The sequence below is a fragment of the Peromyscus leucopus genome, chromosome 9 (assembly GCF_004664715.2).
Source record: "Peromyscus leucopus breed LL Stock chromosome 9, UCI_PerLeu_2.1, whole genome shotgun sequence".
NCBI classification, from domain to species: domain Eukaryota; kingdom Metazoa; phylum Chordata; class Mammalia; order Rodentia; family Cricetidae; genus Peromyscus; species Peromyscus leucopus.
Genome location: NC_051070.1, coordinates 91,298,246 through 91,323,425, shown reverse-complemented (window position 1 = coordinate 91,323,425; position 25,180 = coordinate 91,298,246). Strand labels below are relative to the sequence as shown.

General features: G+C 40.5%; 1 protein-coding gene and 1 non-coding gene across 2 annotated transcripts in view; one reads left to right on the top strand and one right to left on the bottom strand.

Annotated features, from left to right (window-relative positions):
* The window catches only part of LOC114710375 (cadherin-related family member 3-like), an 81,710-nt gene that overhangs the window by 42,927 nt on the left and 13,603 nt on the right, over nucleotides 1–25,180 (top strand). The window contains exons 5-11 of the mRNA XM_028894507.2: nucleotides 4,819–4,913; nucleotides 8,145–8,252; nucleotides 8,929–9,125; nucleotides 11,110–11,287; nucleotides 14,845–15,007; nucleotides 17,116–17,218; nucleotides 20,954–21,052. Of these exons, the coding sequence (XP_028750340.2) occupies nucleotides 4,819–4,913; nucleotides 8,145–8,252; nucleotides 8,929–9,125; nucleotides 11,110–11,287; nucleotides 14,845–15,007; nucleotides 17,116–17,218; nucleotides 20,954–21,052 (943 nt within the window). The remainder of the gene's footprint in view (nucleotides 1–4,818; nucleotides 4,914–8,144; nucleotides 8,253–8,928; nucleotides 9,126–11,109; nucleotides 11,288–14,844; nucleotides 15,008–17,115; nucleotides 17,219–20,953; nucleotides 21,053–25,180) is intronic.
* On the bottom strand, nucleotides 7,820–7,923 carry LOC114710382. Its single transcript, XR_003737049.1, has one exon. It is a non-coding gene; the product is annotated as a U6 spliceosomal RNA (small nuclear RNA).

The following is a 25,180-nucleotide window of genomic DNA, read 5'->3' as shown; positions in this document are numbered from 1 at the left end:
CATTCATGTTTGGTTCTATCCTAGGTTTCTGGGGTATCCAGCTTTGGATGCTGGCCCTCAGGGATCAGCTCCCATGCAGGGTATGGGTCTCCAGCTGGGCCAGTCAATAGTTGGTCACTCCCACAATTTCTGTGCTGTCTTTACCTCAGCAGTCTTTTTTTTTTTTCTTTTTAAAGATTTATTTATTTATTATGTATACAGTGCTCTGCTTGCACGAATGCCTGCAGGCCAGAAGAGGGCACCAGATCTCATTACGGATGCTTGTGAGCCACCATGTAGTTCTGGGAATTGTACTCAGGACCTCTGGAAGAGCAGCCAGTGCTTTTAACCACTGAGCTATCTTTCCACCCCACCCCGGCCGCCAGCACATCTTGTAGGCAGGACAGATTGCAGGAAAGATCAATTAAGGATGATGGTTATGGCTGGGTGGTTTGTGGGGTTGTGTGTTTTTGTTTTTGTTTTTGTCTTTTAACCTTAGGTTTTGAGTTAAAACATTTTTAGATGTTTAAGGGGGAACAGCCTCATAAAAGGGTCCTTGTGCTTGCCTTCCAGGGAGGCGGTCCTGAGCAGGTGAACACAGCATTTGTGCCTATGGTCTATGCAGACTGCACCTTCTCTTCCCCAGCCTTTGCTCGTGGCTTCTTACTACTTCCCCTTACTTTGCTAATTTCTATAGTTAAGTTGGTTTTATTTGAATGATTCATGTTTAGGGGAAAAAAGAAAAACACCCTTAAGTTTTTGTTTCAACTCCTCCTACAAATAAAAACAATAAATGAAGTGACAGATGTGAAAAAAAAAAGATTTATTTATTTATTATGCATACAGGGCTCTGCTTGCACATATGCCTGCAGGCCAGAAGAGGGCACCAGAACTCATTATGGATGCTTGTGAGCCACCATGTAGTTCCTGGGAATTGTACTCAGGACCTCTGGAAGAGCAGCCAGTGCTCTTAACCACTGAGCTATCTCTCTAGTTCCCTCCCCCTCCCCCCCCAGAACATCTTGTAGGCAGGACAGATTGTAGGTTGAAAGGTTTGTGGTTGGGTTAGTGTCCCAGTTCCTCCCCTGGAAGTCTTGTCTGGTTATAGGAGATGGCCAGTTCAGGCTCCATTATCCTCTATTGCTAGGAGTCTTAGCTAGGGTCACCCTCATGGATTCCTGGGAGTTCCCACTGCACTAGGTTTCTAGCTCATCCCAGAGATTTCCCCCAGAGTCTAGTTGTCTCTCTCAGTACTATCTCACCCTATCCTCCTTCAACCTGATCCCTCCTGTTCCCATCCCTACCCCCTCTTCCCGCCCCTTCCCCATCTATTTCCCCTTCACAGTGAGATTCATGTATCCCTTCTTCCTCAACCCTCCTTGTTATTTAGCTTTTCTGGGTCTGTGGGTTATATCATGATTCTCCTTTACTTTATGGCTCATATTCACTTACAAGTGAGTACCTACCATGTTTATCTTTCTGGGTCTGGGTTATTTTACTCAGAATGATCTTTTCTAGTTCCTTTCATTTGTCAGCGTATTTCCTTAGTCAGTGATTCCACTTAGTGCTGACAGCATGTTTATAGATATAGGGCCATCTACTAGAGCATGGGCAGCTTATCAGGGACTCCATTCCTAGAAAAAAATGTAACTCTCTCCCTCTCTCAGCAGCCATCATTTGCCCAAAGCTCCTCAGAAAGGGAGGAGGTCCTCCACTATCCATGCCAGGATTTTCACTGGCTTGGTACTTGCAAGTCTTATGCATGCAGTTTCAGCTTCTCTAAATTTGTGTGTGCATTGATGTTGTTGTGTCTAGAGTATACGGTTTCTCTGCAATCCTCCACTACCTATGGCTCTTTAACCTTTCTGCCCCCTTTTCCATGGTGATTTCTGAACTTTGGGAGGATGTAGATGTCCTATTTAGGGCCAAGCACTTGAACACTAGTTCTCTGAACGTTGACCAGTTGTGAATCTCTGTATTAATCACCTACCAGAAAAAAAAAAATAAAAGCTTCTCTGATGAAGGTTGAGAGCTGCAGTAATCTATTGGTATATAGATAAGTACATAGGAGATAGTTTAATATACTATGCCCATTTAGCAGAACAACAGAAGTAAATTGTCTCCTAGGTCTATGACACACCCAGCTTTAAGATTTTGGCCTAGCTCATAGGCATAAATTCCATCTAGGGATGCTAGCCTTAAAACCAATCAGAAAGTGGTTGGTTGCTCCCATAACATTTGTGCCCTGATTGCATCAATGGGCATATCTTTCCAATGTAATTATTACTGTAGCTCACAGCATCCACAACTGGGTAATATTATTAGTTACTTTTCTCCTCTAGAGCCTGACTGGTACCTTCCATCACTATAAAAGCTAGCCGGTAGGGATGAATCTTCCAGGTAGGTACCATCTTGATTTCTCCATGTCCTGTGACTAAAGTGTGTGGTGTCTCTAGTAATAAAGTCTTTCCATTGAGTTCTTCATGGCAATAAAGAGCAAGGAAAACAGTTTTGGAGTTCTGCAGGATCTCTCACTGATCAACATCTTGAAAACACATAACCCACACCTGAAGCTGAGATTTTTATTTAATAGTCTATGTTGTCTGGGAAAAGAATTGCTGCACCCCATTACAACCAGTGTGTGTGTGTGTGTGTGTGTGTGTGTGTGTGTGTGTGTGTGTGTGTGTCTGTTAGGAAGCTTCTATAGTGGTAGGTTTCATTGTGGCTTTCAAAAGTAGTGTTAGTTATCCTTCCCCATAACCACTCCTTTATCTTACCTTTCCACTCCCACTCCAACTAATTCCTTTTTGCTTCCTTATTTGCCTCTTCCCCTGCTTACTGCCTATGTTCTATCTACTCACACAGCTATTGTTATTGTTATTTGACTGAAACTCAAGGAATGAAGAGATCCAGCCATAGCTCCTGTGACCTGCTCTTGAGCCATCAAAGCCTCTAACTCTCTCAACTTTGGGTCATTTCTAATTCCCTAGCTACCCAGAGAACAAACAATCATGACCAAGCATTCAAAGGGGATAAAGTGGCTTCTGAATGAGTGCATTCAGGTAGACTGAAGGCTTGCTCCTCTGCTCTGCATCTCTTCAGGCCCTGGAGTCTCTCCTCATCCCTTGGAATCTGAGAATGGGGGAACCAGGGCTACTTTGATGGCCAAATAGTTCTCCACATATTTATGCCAATTACAGACAAAATGCTAATAAAACAGCTCCAGGGAAATGAATATAATTTGCCTAGCCCCAGAGAATTAATTTCTCGTCTCTTAGACTGCATTCCTGTTCAGGGCATTCTCCTTTTAGGTGGCTTTCCTAGTGATCGCCCTGGCTGCTTAGCAACCACCATTTCCAGCCTTCCCTGAACACAAAACGAGTCGCTCATCTTAGCACCATAAGATGCTTTGTGAAGAGTACTTTATTTTGTGGAAAATCAACTGTACAAAAACATGACTTTCCAATATTGATTGTTTGAAAAAATGTTGACACTCATGTCATACTTAAATTAAATTTGAAATTGCAAATTTTGAGTAGATACAAACAGAAATGTGGGTGTCTTTTAAAAAATTATGTGTATTTGTATATAGGCAGACAATGTTGGTGAGCCTCTTAGATCATTTAATTTCAAGCCATCCACTGTTGTTCCCTTATAAATCAGGCATCATTATCCCCATGTTTGCCCTAAAAGGAAGTATGTGATGGATTTGCCTGACATTCTTGAATGCTAATATTCTACATTGTTCTAAAGAAGCAGCAGCAATCAGCTCAATCTTATTTAGATGGGTAGGCATGGAAGGTATGAACTGAAATTAGTCAGAATATGGTGATTCATCAGAAAATCAATCAATGTAAAGGTCACTAATTTCTCCAAATGATTTTTAGTCTGCTTTGCAGTCCTTCTGGGTTTAATTTTCTCTACTAAACCATCCCCAAGTATACACAATTATTAAGTCAGAAGCACTTGCTGTAATTAATTCTTGATATTAAGCCTCTTGTGGACTTCTTTTCTCCTGGCTTTTTCTGTGAGTTGATTCTCACCTGTATTAGAACCCTGACCTCATCTGCTCTGTTGGCCAGGAACTTGTCTTAGGGATGCAGGTCAAGACAAGACACTGGAATTTTCCAAGCCTTGGATTTCATGTTTGTGAAATGGGATGACATCAACACCTATGTCTTAGGATGCTGAGACTCCAATGTCAATATACTTGGAGTACTTAGTAAAACAGCTGAAAGGAAGGGAGATGAGGTAAAAAGTCATTGAGGCTATGGGAAACTTGATGAGACACTGTCTGTACCTGAACAGACAAAATCTAATGAGTGGATGCTGAGGGTGTTCGATTTCCTTCTTCCCATAGATCCTTGATTCACTTCCAGCCCCCAAAGCCAGTGCTCACCATCCATACAGATCATCTCAGTGTTCATTAAACACTTGGTGTGGGTTTCTGATTGAACTCCATTTTCTTTACTTTTAGCTTTGAGTGGGGTGTTATAAGAAATACAGAATGTAGAGACCAGAAAAGATTTTTTGTTAGCATTTAAGAGCATGTTGTCTGATCTGAAGTTAGTTGAATATAATACAGTTTCATCATCATCATCATCATCATCATCATCATCATCAAAATCATCATCATCATCACCACCACCAGCAGCAGCCAACTGCTACTGCTACCACCAACATTTTCTGAGCATCTCTGACATGGGACTTGTGGCTGATGAGTCAGTCACACAGAGTATGCAAAGATTTCAGGCTTAGTTCTTAGAGGTTAAGGAACCTCATCAGGGAATCAGTTGTGTCTCTGTAATATTTTGTTTTTGTTTTCTATCCAACAAACAGTACTTCATTTCCCCGGAGAGATCAAGCTTCATCATTGACAGCACTGGGGCGATTTCCACAGCTTCAGATTTGGATTTTGAGAGGGGCATGAGAAGGTAATGTTGTGCTGGGTTTTCTCTGGAAATGCTGGTCCTTTGGCTTATAGTTCCCCTTTTGAAAACATTTTTCCTTCTCTGATCTTAATGTGCTCCTCACATGAAGTCACTCGATACTCATTTGTAATTGTACTGTTGCTGCTTTGGATGTCTGTGAGGACCCTCTTCACTTGCTTTCATCATGGTGAAGCATGAAGACTATTTTGGTAGTTTTATTTGTACCCTGCCACAGAAGTGTGCAGGTTACCTCTCCAGATACCTGTAATGCAGAATTGCTTTCTACTGTAGTAATCAGCATTCTTGAGAAGTTAACACATGGCCACTTTGTTATTTCCTCTGCATCAGCTAAGTGGGCTCCCACTGGTTCAAGTTAGCATTTTTATTTTTATAATGATTTAATGGCTACCTATTTCAGTTATATATTTTGAATCAAAGTGCTTCATAGGAGAAGGAAGTGAACTCTGAAGGCATTCCAATAAACTTTCCCCTGTCTTTCATAAGTGAGTCTTTGCAAAGTTGAGAATGGAAAGTATCCTGAACGGCTTCCTGTACAGCAAAGGCCCAGCCAACACTAGCTGACCATAGCTCATACATCAGATCCCACTGAAGGAGACTCAGATCCACAAATGGACTATCAAGATGAACATCGGTCTCAGGGCCAAGGACATAGCTCAGTGGTTAGAATGCTTCCCTAGCATACATGGGACCTTGGGTTTTGATTCCTAGCACTGCATCAACCAGATGGGTCTACACATGTAATCTCACCACCTCCAGGCAGGAGGAGACAGGAAGGTCAAAGTTTCAAAATAATCTTTGAATACATAGTGAGTTCAAGGCTAGCCTAGGTTACACGAGACTGTCTTAAACCAAAGCCCCAAAGAAAATACTCTCAATATTTATGTCTTATGATTTGTTAGCAAATACAAATTAAAGTTTGGGAAAGAAACATTTTTCTGGGTAAGTGAAAATGAAAGACCTTTTCTTCTTATCTCTGAAATCAGAGAAACAGAGAGTAGAAAATTGAAGCTGATTGCAGAATGAGAGTATTAATGGTTGATTGGCCAAGATGGCCATCTATTCCCATATCTGTGTGGTCACACCCTCCCTCCCTTCTTTTCTCCTTCCCTCCCCTTTCCTCCCCCTTCCTTCCTTCTCCTCTCCCTCCACCCTTCCCTCTTTCCTCCCTTCTTTTCCCTGATACACATTTGCTTGGGTTGCTGAGTTGACCTTTACTGAAATAAGGGAAATTTTGATAAAAACTGATTTTTATCAATTCTCTCTCTCTCTCTCTCTCTCTCTCTCTCTCTCTCTCTCTCTCTTCTCTCTCTCTCTCTCTCTCACACACACACACACACACACACAATCTTTACTTTGTGTATGTGTGTGAAGTGTGGCAGGGCACACATGCCATGGTGTACCTGGGGAAGTCTGAGCACAGCATTGTGAAGTTACTTCTCCCCTTCTATCCTTACTTGAGTTCTAGGGGTCAAGCTCAGGTAGAGGCAGGCAATTTACCTGTAGAACCACCTCACTAACACTAATATAATTTTCTAATTGTTAATTCTTAAAATGTAAAAATTCAAAATCCTTTTCTTGAAAGGAGGTATAGGGCTATGAGATCACTTGTTTGAATCCTTATGAAAGTATTAGGAAGGATCATCATGGCTTCACTCTCTATCATCATCATCCAGCCATGAAAACATTAGGAAGAATCATCATGGCTTCACTCTCTATCATCATCCAGCCATGAAAGTATTAGGAAGGATCCTCATGGTATCATTCTCTGTCATCATCCAGACATGAAAGCATTAGGGGGGATCATCATGGCTTCACTCTCTATCATCATCCAGCCATGAAAGTATTAGGGGGGATCACCATGGCTTCACTCTCTATCATCATCCAGCCACACCAAAACAAAATCTGAATTTGAGTTATAGTGCTATGAATATTGTCCATACTGTATCCCCATTGTTGTAGTTAAGACTTCTCAGAATTATATTATTATTATTTTGAGGCAGTGTCTCACTGTGTATCCTTAGCTGGCCTGGAACTCCCTATGTAGACCAGACTTCCCTTTAACTTGCAGAGAACAACTCGCCTTTACCTCTCAAATGCTGGAATTAAGGACATGTGCTACCATTCTTGGCTAGAAATATTTTTAAAATGTCTATTTGTTTAGGTAAAATAGCTTTTTGCTTTTTGCTAATACTTTTTTCATAAGCCATCAACTTCTTGAAAGACAAATTATGAAATAAGAAATTGAGAAGTGGTTACACATTGGTGTGGAGAGGAGAGGGAATCTTGGCATCAATTTTGGTATATCAAGGTAAAATAGATTTTTTTCCTGAAAAAGAAAGTAACTCTCTCAATTGGCCTGGAACTAGAGTTTGTTGGGTTCAAATCTGAACACACTGGGAAAGTTAGGAGCTATGATTGCAAGGAGGGTCACAGTCTAGGGATGAGAGCAGTTGTCATTAATAAGGAAAATTTCATTTTCTTCATTTCATTACAGTCATTCCTCAAACCCCCACATATCTTTGGGAAATAAAAACTTGTTAATTGTGTAACAATCCTAATGTTTCTTACAGCAATTAGTTTTTTTTTTGGGGGGGGGTCTTCTTTTTTTTATTTGTGTGTTTAAGTCTCCCTATAGACTTGAACTCTCTCTCCTCCTGCCTGGAGATGTCATCCTGGATGACAGGATGATGTGTCCCTGACCACACTGGGGCACTCCTAACATTTTAACCTCGACATCTGTTAGTCTTTAATAAAAGAAATCAATGTCTAAAGGGCACAAACCCATAGCTATGAATGATTTGTTTGCTACAAAATGCTAAGGAATTTCCATAACCACCTCCCCCTCCACCTATTTATAGGGAATAACAAACTTTAAAAAAGTCTTTTTTTTTTTTTTTAAACACTTCATGAATTTGTGTGTCATCCTTGTGCAGGGCCCATGCTAACCTCTGTATTGTTTCAGTTTTAGTGTATGTACCGCCAAAGCCAGCACTTGGCAAACTTTAAAAGTTCCTGCTTCTCCTGTCAGGTGATTTGATCCATTTGTTTCTTTACAAAGTGTTAGCCATTTCCAGCTGCTGAAACACCTGGCCTGACTGACATCTTAACTAAAGGGATCAATTGCTGTAGCTGGTCAGTTAAGTCTGCTAGGTTTTGCTTCTGGGGAAGCCTGCTATTTATCATTTAGCTGTGTTTTTGTGACTGTGTCTCCAGTTTTTCACTGATCATTAAAGTGGTTGATCCTGGAGGACTCTTTGTTACTGGAAATCTGAAGATTTTCCTCATCAACGTCAACAATAAAGACCCCACTCTTGCCTGCAGGTAAGGAAATACAGCATATTATTTGATTTGACCTTGAAAACATGGTCTTTCCTTCCTTCTTTTTCTTCTTTTTAGCTGAGGACAATAAGCAAGCATTGTATAAACAACCACATAAGATAAAAGAATCCAAAGAAAAGTCTTACTTAAAAACTAAAAGCAAAAATAGTTTTAAAGTATAAACTATATTGAAATTGCAATAAAACGAGGTGTTATTCATGCAGTACATCCTTAATGTCCGACTTTTTCTGGCTTAGCACTTGTTTCTCTTAAGGGAGATTCTAGTCAATGTTATAACCAGGGAATTTATAAAAGCATTTTGAGGGTCAGCAGCTACACAGCATGCACACAGGTTCTAGAGCAAAAGAAGCTTGTGGTCTAATCCTCTCTCAGCCACTTTCTGAAAGTTACTTTATTTCTTGAGTTCTCAGTTTTCACATCTATAAAATGGAGACAGACATGGTCCTTACTTCCTAGGGAAGTGCCTGCTGGCAAGAGTGCGAATCCTATGATAGGTCTTAGGATTTTATGTAAACTGTAGCTAAGTGATCAGTAAGTAGCTTAGATACTTCTGTCATGTCAGCAGTCTATTCAATCTGCTACACCGTTACCAACACACGGTACCGAAATGACAGCATGTGATGAGTGCCACGCTAATAACATTTCCTGTTAAAATCAGCTTCTTCAACACTGAAAACAGGATCTTGAGAGTTACCTCCACAAATTCAACTCTGCATCATAAAGTCAACATCACACTGGACGAAGAAATTCCAATTGGGAAGATGATTGCAATGTGCCAGGCAGCTGATGAAGATAACTTGGGAGGTTTAACCTTTGAACTGGAGACAGTGGATAATTATTTTGCAGTAGACAAAGGTAGGTTGAGAACTGTGCTGCCCTAAGTAATTGTATTTCTATTATCTACACACCCAGTTTCTGGAGGGGAGGTAGAAAGACTAAAACCTCACCATGAAACATCTCTTGGACACTTTGGAAATGTCTGCTGAGTAATTCTACAGGGTCAACAACCTACTTACTCTCTCTGCTTATCTGTGTCTCTTCATGACTGTTATGAATATTATTAACTCTGTACTTTATATGCCCATTTATTTATTTATTTATTTATTTATTTATTTATTTATTTATTTTATTTTTTTGGTTTTTCGAGACAGGGTTTCTCTGTGTAGCTTTGCGCCTTTTCCTGGAACTCACTTGGTAGCCCAGGCTGGCCTTGAACTCACAGAGATCCACCTGCCTCTGCCTCCCGAGTGCTGGGATTAAAGGCGTGCGCCACCACCGCCCGGCTGTACTTTATATGCCCTTTTAGCACAAATTCTTAGACCTAAGTCAACTCCATTCTACTTTAGGGTCAAATGTTTGTGAGGGAGAACCTGATTTGACTAGTTAGAGCTAGTCTTTCCTTCCTTATCCAATCAGGCTTGGGGATGGGGTGAAAAATATGTGGTGTTTAAAGCCAGAGTTGCTGAGCGGAGAAGAAGAGTGTTGGGTTATGATTAGCACATACAGAAGTTAGCCATTGAAGCAGATATTGTCATTGTCCTACTCACATCAGCTCAGGGCAGTATCTGCTTGATGTATCGCTTGGGATCGGCAGCTTCATTTCCTTTTTTCTCCCCCAAGTCCCAGGCTGGACTTGGAGAAAGTCTGCTACTCAGGACTTGGTGTAGAAATCCTTCAGCTATTTTCTCTGCCATAGAACAATTCCCAGTATGAACTACTCCGGCTCACAGAATTCCTCAGTGAGATGAGGCTATTGTGGCAACGGTACTGGTTGATGATGCTCTTTTATTGGGACTGTTTTTTCTCTGCTCCTCTTTCCAACATCACATTGCCCTGGATTGCCTCCCAAATAACCTGCTTACACTCACAGTCTGATCTCAGATTCCTCCTGATCTCTTTTTCGGGGTGCTTCTTTTCCAGTTAACTGCTAAGCATCTTCACAGAGCCACTAGTGATTTTTTTTTTTTAAATACTCAAATTGGGTCATATTTATTCTCTGTGAAAAAATCTTCTCAATTCACTTTTTGCACTTGAAATTTGGCCCAGATTTCTTACCTTATCATGGAGGTTTTGTTTCTGTGACCCTTGCCTTGTTCTCAACCACCCCTGCCACCCTCCCCCCCACCGCCCCACACCCCCTCCCCCCGCATCCCCCATGCCACCCAGATTCTTCCTTCCTTTGCCTGTGAGCCAGCAGGTAGGCTGTCTGCCTTGAGACTGCTCCCTTGCATGTTCTAAGCACCTGACCATTAGATATTATTATCTGTAAAAAATCATATTATAGCACTCATTTCCATAATAACACCATTTGAACTTTTTTGTTTTTCTGCACATGTTGAGCTCTGTCTCCCAGCTTTGAATATAAATTCCATAAATATGGAGATTTTATGTCATCATGCTGAATATAGTAGCTACCATGCTTCCTGCTACATAGATGACACTCGGAAAATGTTTGTTGGATTTAAGTGATGGTTGAGTAATAGCAGTCATGTCCAGCAGTGTCTCCATCTATGGTTCTCTGTGGGAATCATCTTCCATTTACTGACATTTTCTTCTGCTATGTAATCTTCAAGTCCTAGAATGAGAATTTCTTCTAGAGATCTTCTCTAGTCTCCTAAGCCAAAACAAGTTTGTTATCCTGTCATTAACATAATATGATCAATAGCATATTTCAGTGATAAATAATGTAACAGTATGCATACACTTTGAGTCAGCCCCTTAGTTCTAGTGGACAGGGCATGATTTTTACTTTCTCTTTTCTGTAGCTGCACATGTAATGAAGTACTTTTGAAAATGACAACCTGGTCCATTCTGAGCAGGATGTGCTGTTTCATTGCAGAGAAAGGGGCTGTGGTTACGACTACCCGCCTCGATGTGGAGAAAGCTGGGTTTGCAAGTGTTCTGTCCTTCTCCATCAAGGCATGTGATGATGACCAGAGGTGTGCAATGATTCCAGTGACTGCCTATATTCATGGCATTAATGACAACGCGCCCTTCTGTGATCAGTATCTGATTAGGTAAGCAGGCAGCAGGTGAACAAGAAGTCAGAGAAGGCAGGGAGAAGGAAGGACTGTCAGATTTATTGGCTAACTCTGACATACAGTTGATCCTCAAGTTGAATCTTGGTTACTCAGAAATGTTCCTCACAAATGCCTACTGATCCTGTTCATGACTGGAAGTTGAGTTTCTTTCTTTTTTCTTATTTGGTTTTTTCGAGACGGTTTCTCTGTGTAGTTTTGGTGCCTGCCCTGGATCTCGCTCTGTAGACTATGCTGTACTTGAACTCACAGAGATCTGCCTGGCTTTGCCTCCCGAGTGCTGGGATTAAAGGCATGCACCACCACCGCCCCGCAGAAAGTTGAGTTTCTAAGATCTGCAAGTGAGATCTGAGATTATAGTGACTCTACTCTTATCATCATTAACTGAAGCCCTTTAGTTTTGCTTTGTAAAATGGGATATCAATAGAACTTTTTGAAGAATGGTTGTAAAGAATTAATGGGTTGACTTTTGGTAATGTTTCAGCACAGTGCTGAGCAGATGCTATTTCATTATGGTTCTTATTATACGCCTGTTAGTATTACCAGAAACCCTCCTTACCACTGAGTAGGTTTCTAGTTAAAGATTTTGTTCCTGGGACAAGAGAATGTCTCAATAAAATGCATTCCTTGCAAGCACAAGGACCTGAGTTCAGTGCCTATGACACACATAAAAATACCAGATAGGGTAGCAAGTTCTCAGCACTGGGGAAGTGGAGACAGGCAAGTCCCTGAGGCCCATTGGCCAGGCAGTCTAGCTTTCTTAGTAAGTTCAAGACCAGTGAGAGACTCTGTTAAAAAAAAAAAAAAAAAAAAAAAAAAGAGCAAGATCCAAACAAAATGGTGGACAGTCTGTGTGCTGTGTGGAATAATATTCGAGGTTGTCCTCTGGCCTTCACATGCTTGGACACACATGTGCATGAGTACACACATGGACCTGCATACCCACACACACCTTCATACACAGCACAAACACACAGAGTTTTGTCCTTGGTTCATACCAAACATTGTATAATTTTCTAAGTGAGAGGATAGTAGATCTCCATATTCAAATCACTGTAAATGGAAGAAAAAATGATCTGACAGTGTGGGCAAATCCTGATGTGAAATATTTCATGCAGGGTGAGGATTTGTTGCCAAGTAAGTGATGAAAAAAATCTGAGTTTTAGAACTTTGGGATTTTGATATGGCGATAAGAGGTTTTTATTGTTTCCCATGTGGTTTTTCTGTTCTTCCTTCTCCCCCACTCATCCAGCCATCTGCCTGAGAACCCGCTTTTTTTGTTTCTACTATTACCCCTCTCCTTCCTTAAGACCTGCTCTCATGCCTCCCATGACCTATACCTACCTACACTCACTCTCCCATATAAGAATCAGAAGCTAGGAGCTTCAAATGAGGGAGAATATTTGTCTTTTTGAGACTGGAATACCTCACTTAACATAATAATTTTCACATCAATCTATTTTCCTGAAATTTACATAATTTTATTTTTATTTACAACTGAATAAAATTCCACCATGCATATGTACTACATTTTTACTATTCATCCATTAGTTGATGGACAGTGAGGCTGCTTTCATTTTTAGCTATTGTGATGAGAGCAGCCATAAATCTGGATGTGCAAGTATTTCTGTGGTAGGATATAGAGATCTTTGGGTGTGTGCTCAGAGGTGGTACGGCTAAGTCACATAGTGGTTATATTTTCAAATTTTGAGGAGCTTCTACACTTCTTTTCACAGTAGCTATACCAGTTTACCCTCCCACCAGCAGTGCCCAATGAGTCCTCTTTTTCTCACATTCTCCCCAGCATTTGTTATCATTGTTTTCCTTTGGTATGCTCTTTCTGACTGTGGTGAGATGGAATCTCAAAGCAGTTTTAATTTCATTCCCCTGGTGGACAAGATGTTTAACAGTTCATAGGCAATATATTGGCCATTTGTGCTTCTTCTGTTGAGAACTGTCGGTTCAACTCATTAGCGCATTTACTGATTGGCAAGAGTGTTTACACTATTTTTTCAGTTATATATTCTAGATATAACCTCCTGTCTGACGTATAGCTGGTCAAGACTGACCCCCACCCTGCAGGTTGTTTGCTTTGCTGATGATTTTCTCTGCTGTGCAGAGGATTTTTAATTTCACGTAAAACCCATCTGTCACTTTCATGGGTGGATTCCAGTTCTGTTGGGGTCATACTTAGAAAGTTCTTGTTTGAGCCTCTGTGAGTCTCTTTACATAAGGAAAACTGTCCCTGTGTTCCTTAAACATTACTCCTGAAGAAGGAAACTTAGCCTTGCTCCTTCCCCATGTGGACCTGTTTGGTCCTAGTTACAATTCTCCAGTGGAGATAAGAGCAGTATCTAACTTATTTCATTGTTATAAAGAACAAATACAATCTACATTTGGAATCTATTTAGTACAGAAATTCGCCAATATTTTCTCCTTCTGCTAACTCCCGTTTATTCTCGCAGGAGGATCATAGTTAGGCAGCCAAGCATCTCCTCCAGGCTGTGCCCTGCTGCAGCTCTGCTCTGCCTGTTTGCTGTGATGGGATTCTATCTTATCAGGGTCATACAACAACAGCAACAAAAAACTTGTAAAGCAGCAACAAAAAATTAAACAGCTAAAAACCCCACAGAACAAAATGCCAAAGGACATGTCCTAAAGCCCTTGGTGCCATGTTTCAGCTGTGGGGAGAAGATCGTGTGGCTTCTGTGGGAGTCAGGGAAGCTTCCTGAAGAAAGAGAACTAGATCTGTCATTGCAGGTCCATAGTATTTAGAAGCTAAAGACTGATCACATGGGGCAGTGAGATCCAAGATGGATAGATGCATAGAAAGGTGAATAAATCTATTGTGATTGTAGAATGGCAAGGACCATCTGTCTCTTTGTCACGTGTTCCTTTCTCATAGCTTTGATTTGCCCAACAGAACAACTTAAGGGAGGAAAGATGGATTTGGGCTCACAGTTCAAATACATCATGACATGGAAGGCATAGAGGAGCATTACAGTTCATGGAAAGGAAAGCATGTGGCCTAGGCTGTTCACATGTGGACAGGGAAGTGGTGGGCAAGGCAGGAACGAGGGGTGGAGTTTCACTTTCCACGGCCTGTCTCTAGTAAACTGCATTTTCCAGCTAGACCCTATGTCCTAAAGCCTCCAAGAACAGTGCCACCAGCAGGGCACCTAGTGTTTGAAACATAAATCTGTGGAGACAATTTTAGAGTCAGACCATATCCACCATCCAGATGTTCCAGAGTACAGTAATCCCAGAGAATGAACTGATTCCTAACGGAGCTTTCTCCAAGGATGTGGTGGCCTTGATCAATTTTTCTTTCCCAAAGAAATGTCCAGCTGGGTACAGAAAGGAACTTTCTAGGAAATGGCCATCTAAATGATGTTCTAAGGAGGGTCTGCCTGATGCAGGGTAAATAGGGCACACATGTAGACTTTATCAAAACTAGTGGATGTTTACAGAGAAAAAAATCACCTTGTAAGAGAATGACCACCTAAACTGATTTTTCCTCTTGAACAATTAAACAGGTACACGGGCAAGGAGGAGATTGCAAAAGACACAATCATTGCAAAGCTCACATGCCATGACCTTGACAAGCCTCCTGACACAGTTCATTATGCTCCAAGCTCTGGCCCAGTAGGTTCTGGACAACTATTTGAACAAGTGCCAAATGCTGACAATTTCATCCAGGTGAGCCCCGGGGGCTATCATTCCAGGGAGCTTTCCCAAGAAAATGGGGTAAGGTGTGGTCAATTGGAACTGTTCTAGAAGGGTAACAAAGTGGGGAGTCCTGATGCAGTAGAGGAGAATTCTGAGCTCTTCTGCTGTCTTGCCAGAAGGCACTTGGGCAAGTTCTTAATTATCTTGTTCCTGCCATCATTTTATCCATTTTCTAATGAGCGCACAGTAATTCACTTCCTATTTAGCTGGGAGAATCAGAAGCTATACCACATGCTGATTTCCTTAGAGTCAAGTCTCTATGGCAGCAGGTGTGACAATGGCTTGCTCTCCTGGCACTGGAAGGCACTGATGTCAGCTCCTCTTCTAGAGTCAGACTTTCTATTGGCAGAGTAGGAAGACTATAGATTTTTTTTCTTTCTCTACACATAATTCTGCCTGTTCTTAACTCCCAATTTCCATGGCTTTTATTTCAGTGTGCCAATGTGTGATAACTTTGGTAGTTCCTTGTTCCCCCATCACTCAAGCTACCTATTCCTGCACTTAGCCAGAAATATATGACCGAGAAACCTATAGATGAGCCCCTCATTTTCCTGATCCTAACCCCAAATTTTCTTATCAAAGTCCACAGCTACAAGGTAAGTTCTTGCATGCACATGAAGTTTGGAAACTTGGGCACAGAACTTACTGGGTTGATATTCATTTTGCAATACAAACCCAAACTGTCATCTTTAAAATGGAGTTTGGATAAAGATGGAGGATTTTTAAGCAGTATTCTAAGACTCGAGCATTCACACAGGCTTGATCTGTAGCTGAATGAATGCCTTTATCCATCATCTACCTCTAAATGACTTCTGTGTCTGCATGTTTATCACATAGGTATAAATGCCATTTATTATCTCCTGACATCGTAACAGTGCAGCTTGCATGCCATAATGAAAACATTTAATTTACATTTACAACTATTTAGTTGTTGATCCTGTTAGATTGCAAGATTTACACATGTTTCTAAGTGGTTATCATTTGTGGACTAAAATTTGCTATAGTGCTTGGTTCACAGAGGACACTAAGTATAACTTCCTGAATGGTGAATGAGCCATATGCTGAATTTTGAAAAGAGAAGCTCTTTCTGAACTTGGGAATTCTTGGTGCCATATTGATTCATTTATTTTTGCCAAACAGAGATCCGTGCTAATGCACTACACTAGATATTTTCAAGCTTCTGATATGGGACCATCTTATTGTTAGAGCCCTAATGCCTATAGCTTTAACTGAAACCTAATTAGTACTCAGAAATACTTTGAAGTGATATAATAGGAATAGCTTACATTTTATTTATTGGTGTATTTTATGTATATTAGCGCTTTGTCTGCATGTACATTTGCACACTAGAAGAGGAAAGCAAATCCTCTGGGACTACAGGTAGATGCTTTACCTATAGCAACACAATTAGCATGCAATGTAGGTTATGATCTGTATTTTCTTCTATGCTGGAATGTTTCCTCCAAAAGTAAGCTACTCTGGAAGGGAAACTGTGGCATCCTACTGTTCCACCAAAATGCTCAAAAAAAAAAAAAAAAAAAAAACTCACCTATATGTATCAGATTCACACATTCTGAGATGTCATCCCTAGGAAATAAAAATGGCCATATGAACTTTTCCAGACTGACTTTTAAAAAATAACAACTTTATTTTATGTGCATTGGCATGAAGATGACTGATCCTAGGGAACTGGAGTTACAGACAGCTGCGAGCTGCCATGTGGGTGCTGGGAATTGAACCCAGGTCCTCTGGAAGAGCAGTCAGTGCTCTTAGCCTCTGAGCTACCTCTGCAGCACCCAGACTGACTTTTAAAAGCATGTACAATAAAAATTCTGGGCCAGTTAGGAGACTCATTGGGTGAAGGCACCTGCCTGCCAATTTGAATTCCATCCCAAGTATCTGCAATATGGAAAGAATGGACTCCTTCAAGTTGTCCTTTGATTGCCATACATAAACTATAGCACATGCCTGCACACACACACACACACACACACACACACACACACACACACACTCACACAAAAAAAAACAGATTAAAAAATTTTTAATTTTTTTCTGAAATAATGTTGTTTTATAAGGTTACCAAAGAACTGGATTATGAAAACCCAGAGGTGGTTGCAGCAGGACACATTTATGAAATGATGATTTCAGTATTTGATGACCTACATCCATCTCATACAGGTAATCATGATAGACTTTTCAAACTGGTCAATGTGTTACAAAAATTCATCATATTGGGAGAATGAGATAGACTGATGGAAGTTTCCATCCCTGGGAAAACTTTGCACCTCTTAGTAGCACTTTAAGTAATATACAGTTCTTATATCCTGGTCTGGCTAGAGATGTTGGCATTGGAAAAAGTGAGGGGTGTGGGTTCCAGTTCTGATTTTATGTATATGTATATGTATATGTGTATGTGTATGTATATGTATATGAATATATTTGTGTAATTCTTTAGGCTAAATAATACCAAAAATCCCTGGAAAGAACTTGGTATCAAGGCAACATGTAGCTCAAACATAGGTAATTGGATGTTTTAAAAAACATTTTACTTGAATGATATTGTGTGACATAAAGTTATTATTGATGCAAATAATGAGCCACTTGCCAAGTTCTATAGCTCATCAACTTGGTGAATGTGCTGGGCATGGCTACTGCTCTCTTCACACAAGGTCATACCATTTTGTGCCAGCCTATGGTAAATGAGCCTTTGGGACAGTGGGCTTCAGACTGCTTGGTTATAAAATTCTTGGCTCTGTAGATTTAATACTTGTAGTTTTGCTGATAGTGAACTAATATTCTTTGGGGGTGCATGTTTGAATTTGGTGCTAAGGATTTAGGCAGAGCAATTAGGAAGTGCTGTGCTAAGTGAACTGCCTGGTGCCTATTTTTTGTTACTCTTGTACAAATGAAAACATACATCAAGTTTCCCAAGGGATTGGTACTTGTTTAATCAATAGTTCTAGTCTTTATTTATTTGTTTGTTTTTGATATAGAGATTTTTCTGAGAAGAGATATTCTCAGAATTTTCAAGTTACATCTGCCATTAACACTGTATCTCTCATACCTGAAAATCACTGTGATAAAGTGGCACTGAAGAGTACTGAAAAACCAAAAGTTGTGGAAGAAAACTCAAGTTTAATAGGAGAAAGGCGTTGTCTGACAGGGAAGAACCTAGGATAAGGGTGACAGTTGGGTTTCTTCTCTTGTAAGAACTCTGAATCTCTGCTGATGGTTGTCTTGATCATTGGGTTGAGATGGATTCTGAGGTTGCATCTGAGACAAATAAGGAAGAGTTATTGTCTTTCACAGATGTAGAAGGATGGAATTATAGAAGATTCTTGTTTTTCAACCAAATGAAACTTAACAGTGAACTGTAATCAATACACCCAGGATGCATTCAATCCTTGATTCACTGATATAAGAATTTCAGTGGAGTTGCTATGATTGAAGAGACATGCTCCCCACAGTGTTTGAGTACTTGATTTCCAGATGGTGACATTGTTTTGGGAGGTCATGGAACTTCTTAAAAGTGGCTCTTGCTGGAGGAAGTGAGTCATTAGGGGTGGGTCATGACATTCATATCTTGATCCTACTTCCTGCTGTCTTTCTGTTTCCTGATCTGCTGAGACATGAGCAAATGTCCCTCACTTCCTCCTGCATACCTTTCCAGCTTTAACCAAGAGTCAAAATCCTTTCTCCATTAAGTATCTTCTTTATTCCAGCGATCAGAAATGTTACTAATACAGAGACTACGTTTAAATGGTGATTTATAGATTTATCCAGCTACCTGGAAAAATGCTATGTTAGGGTCAGGAACCAAGGCATGGCATTTTACCCAGAAGTATTTCTGACTTTTCTTTAATGGTATTGGTAGAACATCATGAAGAAATCTGTCATACAGCCTAAGAGACCTTTTAGGTACATGCTTTTTTTCTCATAGCTAAATAACTTCCCCATCTCACCGGATTTGAACCTTTCTTGAACAGGAAAGAGATAAAACATCTTTTTCAGTAACATATCCTCTCTGGTCTTCACACCCTAATATATTCACAGTAATTGCTCATAAAATATGCTTGCAACATTGCACATTTAGTTCCTTCTGTTTTTATAGGCCAGCTAATTCACACGATTTGGAGTCTTTAAGGATGCCATAAAAATCATAGTATGGCAGAGCTGTAGTGGCACCTGCTTTTGCAACATGTAAGTGGATTTATTGAAAGAAATGTCCAGGTTTAAAGTAAACCACTTGTTTTTGTAGACTATCACTCTTTAAACTTTCTTTGGGATCAGGGATACTGTTGAAATTGTGATGAAAGTTGGAGATATTATCCTTGAAGTGCATATAATAGCATATGCTGGAAGGTGAAGCATGCCATAGAATCTCTGGAATCAAGGTCATGTAGATCTCAGGTTAAATTTTACTATTTGACCTACATTGCACAGAGTTTTAGGAGAGGTGACATATGAGAATTCTTTTGTCCATGAGTGCTAGAGATAACCACCTAAAGGAGATCTCCATACAAGACAAGTCTGGGGAAGATGCACCTGGAGATGCTCAACACTCGCAGAGCAGGAACCTCAAGAAGTCTTGCCATAAAAGCCTCTTAATTTTTATTTAATTTAGGACTTTGTGTTTGGCACATTAATATCTCAGAGATGATATTAACCAATATAGCTTGTTCTGGCATCTACTCCTTGAGTTTTTTCCTTTGTTGCATTGGACCATGAACTTTCTTCTGTTCATCTCAGTCTCTTTCCTGTAAAACTGGGGTAGTAATACCAATGTCCCATTTAGTGTTTTGTATACTACATTATAATCTTAACTTAAAATTTCCCTGATTTCAAGTTGTTTCCTCTTATGTTTTAATACCACAATATTTCTTTTCAACAACTCTCTAATAGGATACCTTAGCTTGTTAGCCCCAAATACAGAGTTCCTTCTTTTACATGCAATGTGCAAAAATTACAATAAATCCTTTATTATTTTTTACTGTACTTAATTATTTGATTATATATGTGTGTCAGGGTGTAGGGTATGCCATAATGTGCATGTTGAGGTCAGATACAACTTACTGGCATAGGTTCCCTCCTTCCACCATTTGAGTCTTGGAGAACGAACTCAAGTCAGTAAGCTTAGGATCAGGCATCATTACCTACTGACCAATCTGGCTGGCCAATAGTAACTGCTTTTGTCACCTTTTATCATTTGAAAATCTTTCTTGATTATGATCTCCCTTGACTTTAAATCCACACTGTGATGTAGGAGATCAACACTGACTTGATTGACTGATGAGGAAACTGACTTTCCTAGAATTTGTATTAATTCCAAGCATTAAACATGGGTTTTCTGAGACTCTTTCCATTTCACCTTCTAGGTTTTAAAGCATAGTGCTGTATAATGTATTATACAGCTCTATGTAGAATGTATTAGGTATAATTATAGTATTAAATATTTATGTTATAATTACATATTTTCTACAAGAGCATTTATGTTTACTAGGGGACAATAAATGTGGCAGTAAGGGTGGAATGCGGCCAGTCACACTGCTTCCACACTCAGGTAGTAGAGACTGAACAGGAAGTGGGGCCAGGCTGTAAAACCTTAAGGCTCACTCCCCAGTGACCCACTTCCTTCAAGGAAAATCCTCCACCTAAAGTGTCTACAACCTTCCCAAACAGAAGAAAGTCCCATCAGTTGGGAACTAAGTATTTAAACACACGAGTCTGTGGGGACATTTCACATTCAAACACCACTGGTCCCCTGAGAACACACATTGTGGGAACACCAATCATTTGAAAGTATGAGACTCCTATGCCAGCTTCATAATCCTTTGCCAATTCTGTAGTTGATGACATGTTTCAGTTTGTAGAATAAAACAACAAAAAGTATTAATTTACTGTCCAATTTTACAGTGACTGTGACTATTCTTGTGGAGATTGCTCCTGACAATGATTTCAGCCCCAAATTTCAAGTCTCACATTATGCATTTTCAGTTGCAGAAACATCAGGAGGTAAGAATGTTCTCATTTCTTTAACATTAAAGTGTCCACAAGGATACACTTACCAGGTCTCTACTGAGTGACCAGTGGAACAGGAGCAGGAATATTTACAGAATCGAAGTAGATGTAGGAGTCTGTGGGCATCAGAGCTTCTGGGAAATGTTTACTTTCTCTGGTGATATTCTCAGAGTATCATCCTGGTGATGTACCAAAGGCTACCTTGAGATTTGATGTCAGTTTTAGGTTTTGTTTCTGTGGTGGGCAAATGCACATTATTGACTTTACTTCATTTCTCACTCTTTTTGCCTCAAAACTATGATCAAGTGTCAGCAAGTAGGGACAATGTGGTTGTTATCCATACAACACAAATTTCATGAACAACTGGGGTCAAAGATTTAGGCTAAAGTCAGTATTATGGCTAAGGTTCTGTCTATCAGTTCTAAATTAGATATGAGTTAGGACATACTGGTTAGTCTCGTTCTATTTGGAAAATAGTGCAGTGGTAATAGTTGTGCCTCTGTCATCTAAGACAAGAACAACAGTTCATTTCTCAGTAACTCTGGCTACTGAATCCCCCAGGCTTGACTGCAAGGGATAGAACTGACTGTGCCCTGAAATCAAGTCAAACTGCTTTGTAAGCGCCCCATGTTGTAGCATGAAGACCACATGTGCAGGGTCAAAGGAAGCAGGCTTCAAACATGTCTCTGTACCATGAGTTAACAATCTTGGTGTAACTCACATCCCTATGTATCTTTGAGGGTTTAATTTTGTTGTAAATTCATAAGACTTAATTTTTATAGTATAAAATATTTGGAGTAGTAAATTTCACTAATTTCTTAATAAATAAAATTAATTACTTCCTAAAATATAAACATCCCAAATAAACTGCCTATGCTGTTTTGGTATAGAGATACCAGTACTTACTTACCAGAAAGGGTATCTTGGTTTATTTAAGGGTAAGGTTTTCATTTGTCCGAAGTACTCCAGAAAAAGAGCCAGGCCATTATTCTTTTAAAACTTCACCCCTTCATTCAGTTTCTGCACTTGAATAGAAAAATCACTAGTTCCTTTAAAATGTTGTCTTTTGGATCAGGCCACAGAAAACTTCTGAAATATCTAAAAATATTTGGCTTGGTAAAGAGTTTTCTTGAGATTTGGAACAATCATTCACCACTTTGTGTTTGAAGACATGCCTCAGCAAACTTCTCTAGAGGTTTGGAAAAAAGCTCGGGACCTAGGCTCTTGGAAGGAGCTGCTGCTGGCAGTAACCAACCAAGGGGGGGGGGGCAGCTCGCAGGCACACTGCACACAGCACCTTTGAAGTGCTGCCGTCATCTGAGAGACTAAATAATAGCTTCCAAGCCCCAGTTCTCATCTCCTGGCTTTGATGTCCCTGAGCAGATGGCATTCTTTTCTTCAGCTCAGTCCAGTAATGCTCTGCAGAAAACTGCATGACTCCTCCTCGTGTGTGTGTGTGTGTGTGTGTGTGTGTGTGTGTGTGTGTGTGTGTGTGTGTGAATGTTGTTAGGGATTCAAACACAGGGTTTCCAGAGCTTTGGGCAAACAAATTGTAGTCCAAGTCCTGTGTTTTTGAGTTCCCATCTGTAAAGTAAGGATAACAGTTACATCATAGAGCTGAGATGAGGCTTGTGTGTATGGCTGACATTCCATGTACCATGACCACAGTACATGTTAGTTGTTACATATCAGGAATCTTGAATTATATGTCTGTGTGGAAGTATGCACACGGGTGTGGGTGATCACAGAAGCCAGAGGTGCTAGATTCCCTCAGAGCTAGAGTTTATAGGCAGCTGGAAGCCATCAACCACAAGTTTTGGCAACTGAATTTGGACCCTTTGCAACAGCACTATGTGCTCCTAACTGCTGAGCCATCTTTCCAGTCACTAGGCTGGATTCTTTTCCCACTGCCAACGGTAGCGATACTGCTGATGTCTCCCAAGTGTGGGCAGTTTTCAATGTGCTAGAACATATTCCTTCCTTTTTCTCTCTCTTTTTCTCTAAAACAAAAGCCAAAAAAATACCCCTTGGTCTTTGTTATAGGTTAAAGGTGGAAAGGCAACATTGGTAGGTTGGAGCCAAGGGGCACCAGAAAGTCACACCACGCAAGAGAACTAATTGGGGGAAGGGAAGGAAGAGAGCAGAGACGGGCAGAGAAAAGAGAAAGGGAAGTGGGAGGAGCTTGCCTTTATAAGTGCATGTGCACAGGGAGTGGCCATAGATGATGACATGTTCTGTCAGGACCCTGAGCAGGCCAGTGTAAATGCCTGAGTACTGACAAGTGCATGTGCACAGGGGGTGCTCTTAGTGGCTGCAGTTGAAGGCTCTGAGGGCAGGTCAGCATAAGTTCCTGAATGCTATCATTCCTCCCTTTTGTTTATTATAAAAAGGTGAGAAATGGGAAGGTTGGCAGATGAGATGGGAATGAGGGCGCTGACCTGGGGAAGTTGGCAACTTTGGAGGAAACTGAGAAAGCTGCCATGCGGGCCATGTCCTGGGATAGCTTTCTGTTTCACTTCATTGTCCAGGCTGTGTGGGACTGTCTGGCACTGCTTGGACCTGGCAAGATGCTTAAAGCGGAAGATAATGTTAAGTTTAGGAGGAAATTTTTTAGGTCTTGGTAATTGAGGAAGGGGAGTCTCAAGACCAGGGAAAGGTGGATAAATTTAGGCTGTTGATTGACAGTACTTATCTGGAGCGCCTCTGACTTGTTTGAGATGGATCCAAGTTGACTCCCCGGAGCATTACAAGCATAATGCCTGAATGATAACAGTCTCCCCTCTTAGAGCACACAACTTGAATGGGATTGAGTTGTTGGGATTATTGCTTGTTTTTTTTGTTTTGTTTTTTTATATATGATGTATATCTTTATTTTTTATCATATTTTTTATTTATTTTATAATACTATTCAGTTCTACATAATAGCCACAGATTCCCTTGTTCTCTCCCTTCCTGCCCCCTCCCCTTCCCCCCAGCCCATCCCCCATTCCCACCTCCTCCAGATCAAGGTCTCCCCCGAGGACTGGGATCGACCTGATAGACTCAGTCCAGGCAGGTCCAGTCCCCTCCTCCCAGATTGAGCCAAGCGTCCCTGCATAAGTCCCAGGTTTCAAACAGCTAACTCATGCAACGAGCCCAGGACCTGGTACCACTGCCTAGATGCCTCCCAAACAGATCAAGCCAATCGACTGTCTCACCTATTCAGAGGGCCTGATCCAGTTGGGGGCCCCTCAGCCTTTGGTTCATAGTTCATGTGTTTCCATTCATTTGGTTATTTGTCCCTGTGCTTTATCCAACCTTGGTTTCAACAATTCTCGCTCATATAAATGTTTTTTTGTTTTGTGTCACAGTTGTCTTGAATAATTTTCTTTCTTTTATTTTTATAATATAATTAATTACGTCATTTCTCTTTTCCCTTTCTCGCCAAACTCTCTTATATATTTTTTCTTGCTCTCTTTCAAATTCATGGCCTGTTTTTTTAATTGCTGTTACATACATACATACATACATACATACATACATACATACATACACACACATTGAGATATTTACAGAAGAGGCAAAACCTCCACACTATCCTTGCAGTGTCCTTAGGAGGACATTGAAAATGTCCAAGTACTCTGAACACAAACTCCCCTCAGAATATCAGATGCTAGGTCTATAGACTCTGAGGATGTTTAAATACCGCATTAAGGAGCTGGGCATGGTGGGACTCGCCTGTAGTCCCAGCCCTTGGGAGGCAGAGGCAGGTGGACCTCTGGGAATTTGAGGCCAGCCTGCTTTCCACAGAGAGTTTCAGGCCAGCTCAAAACAAAACAAAAACCTACATTAATAGAATTTTTTCTCCATGTTGAGTTGATTAGCACAGAGGACTTAAATATGTCTAGCAGATTACATGAAAATCATAATTATGGAGCTCTATAACATTTAAAGTAAAAAAAATTGATGATATGTGACTAACTAAAATCTATGGAGGGAAGTAGGTGTAGGCAAAAGAACTCCTTTATCAGTAGTGACTTAGAAGAAACACGGAAATTGAATCAGCTGGGTTGCAGGTCACAAGGGAAAGTGCATTCCTTTTTTAGTACATTTTGATGAGGTTTGGCAGCATTCAGAGCTCCA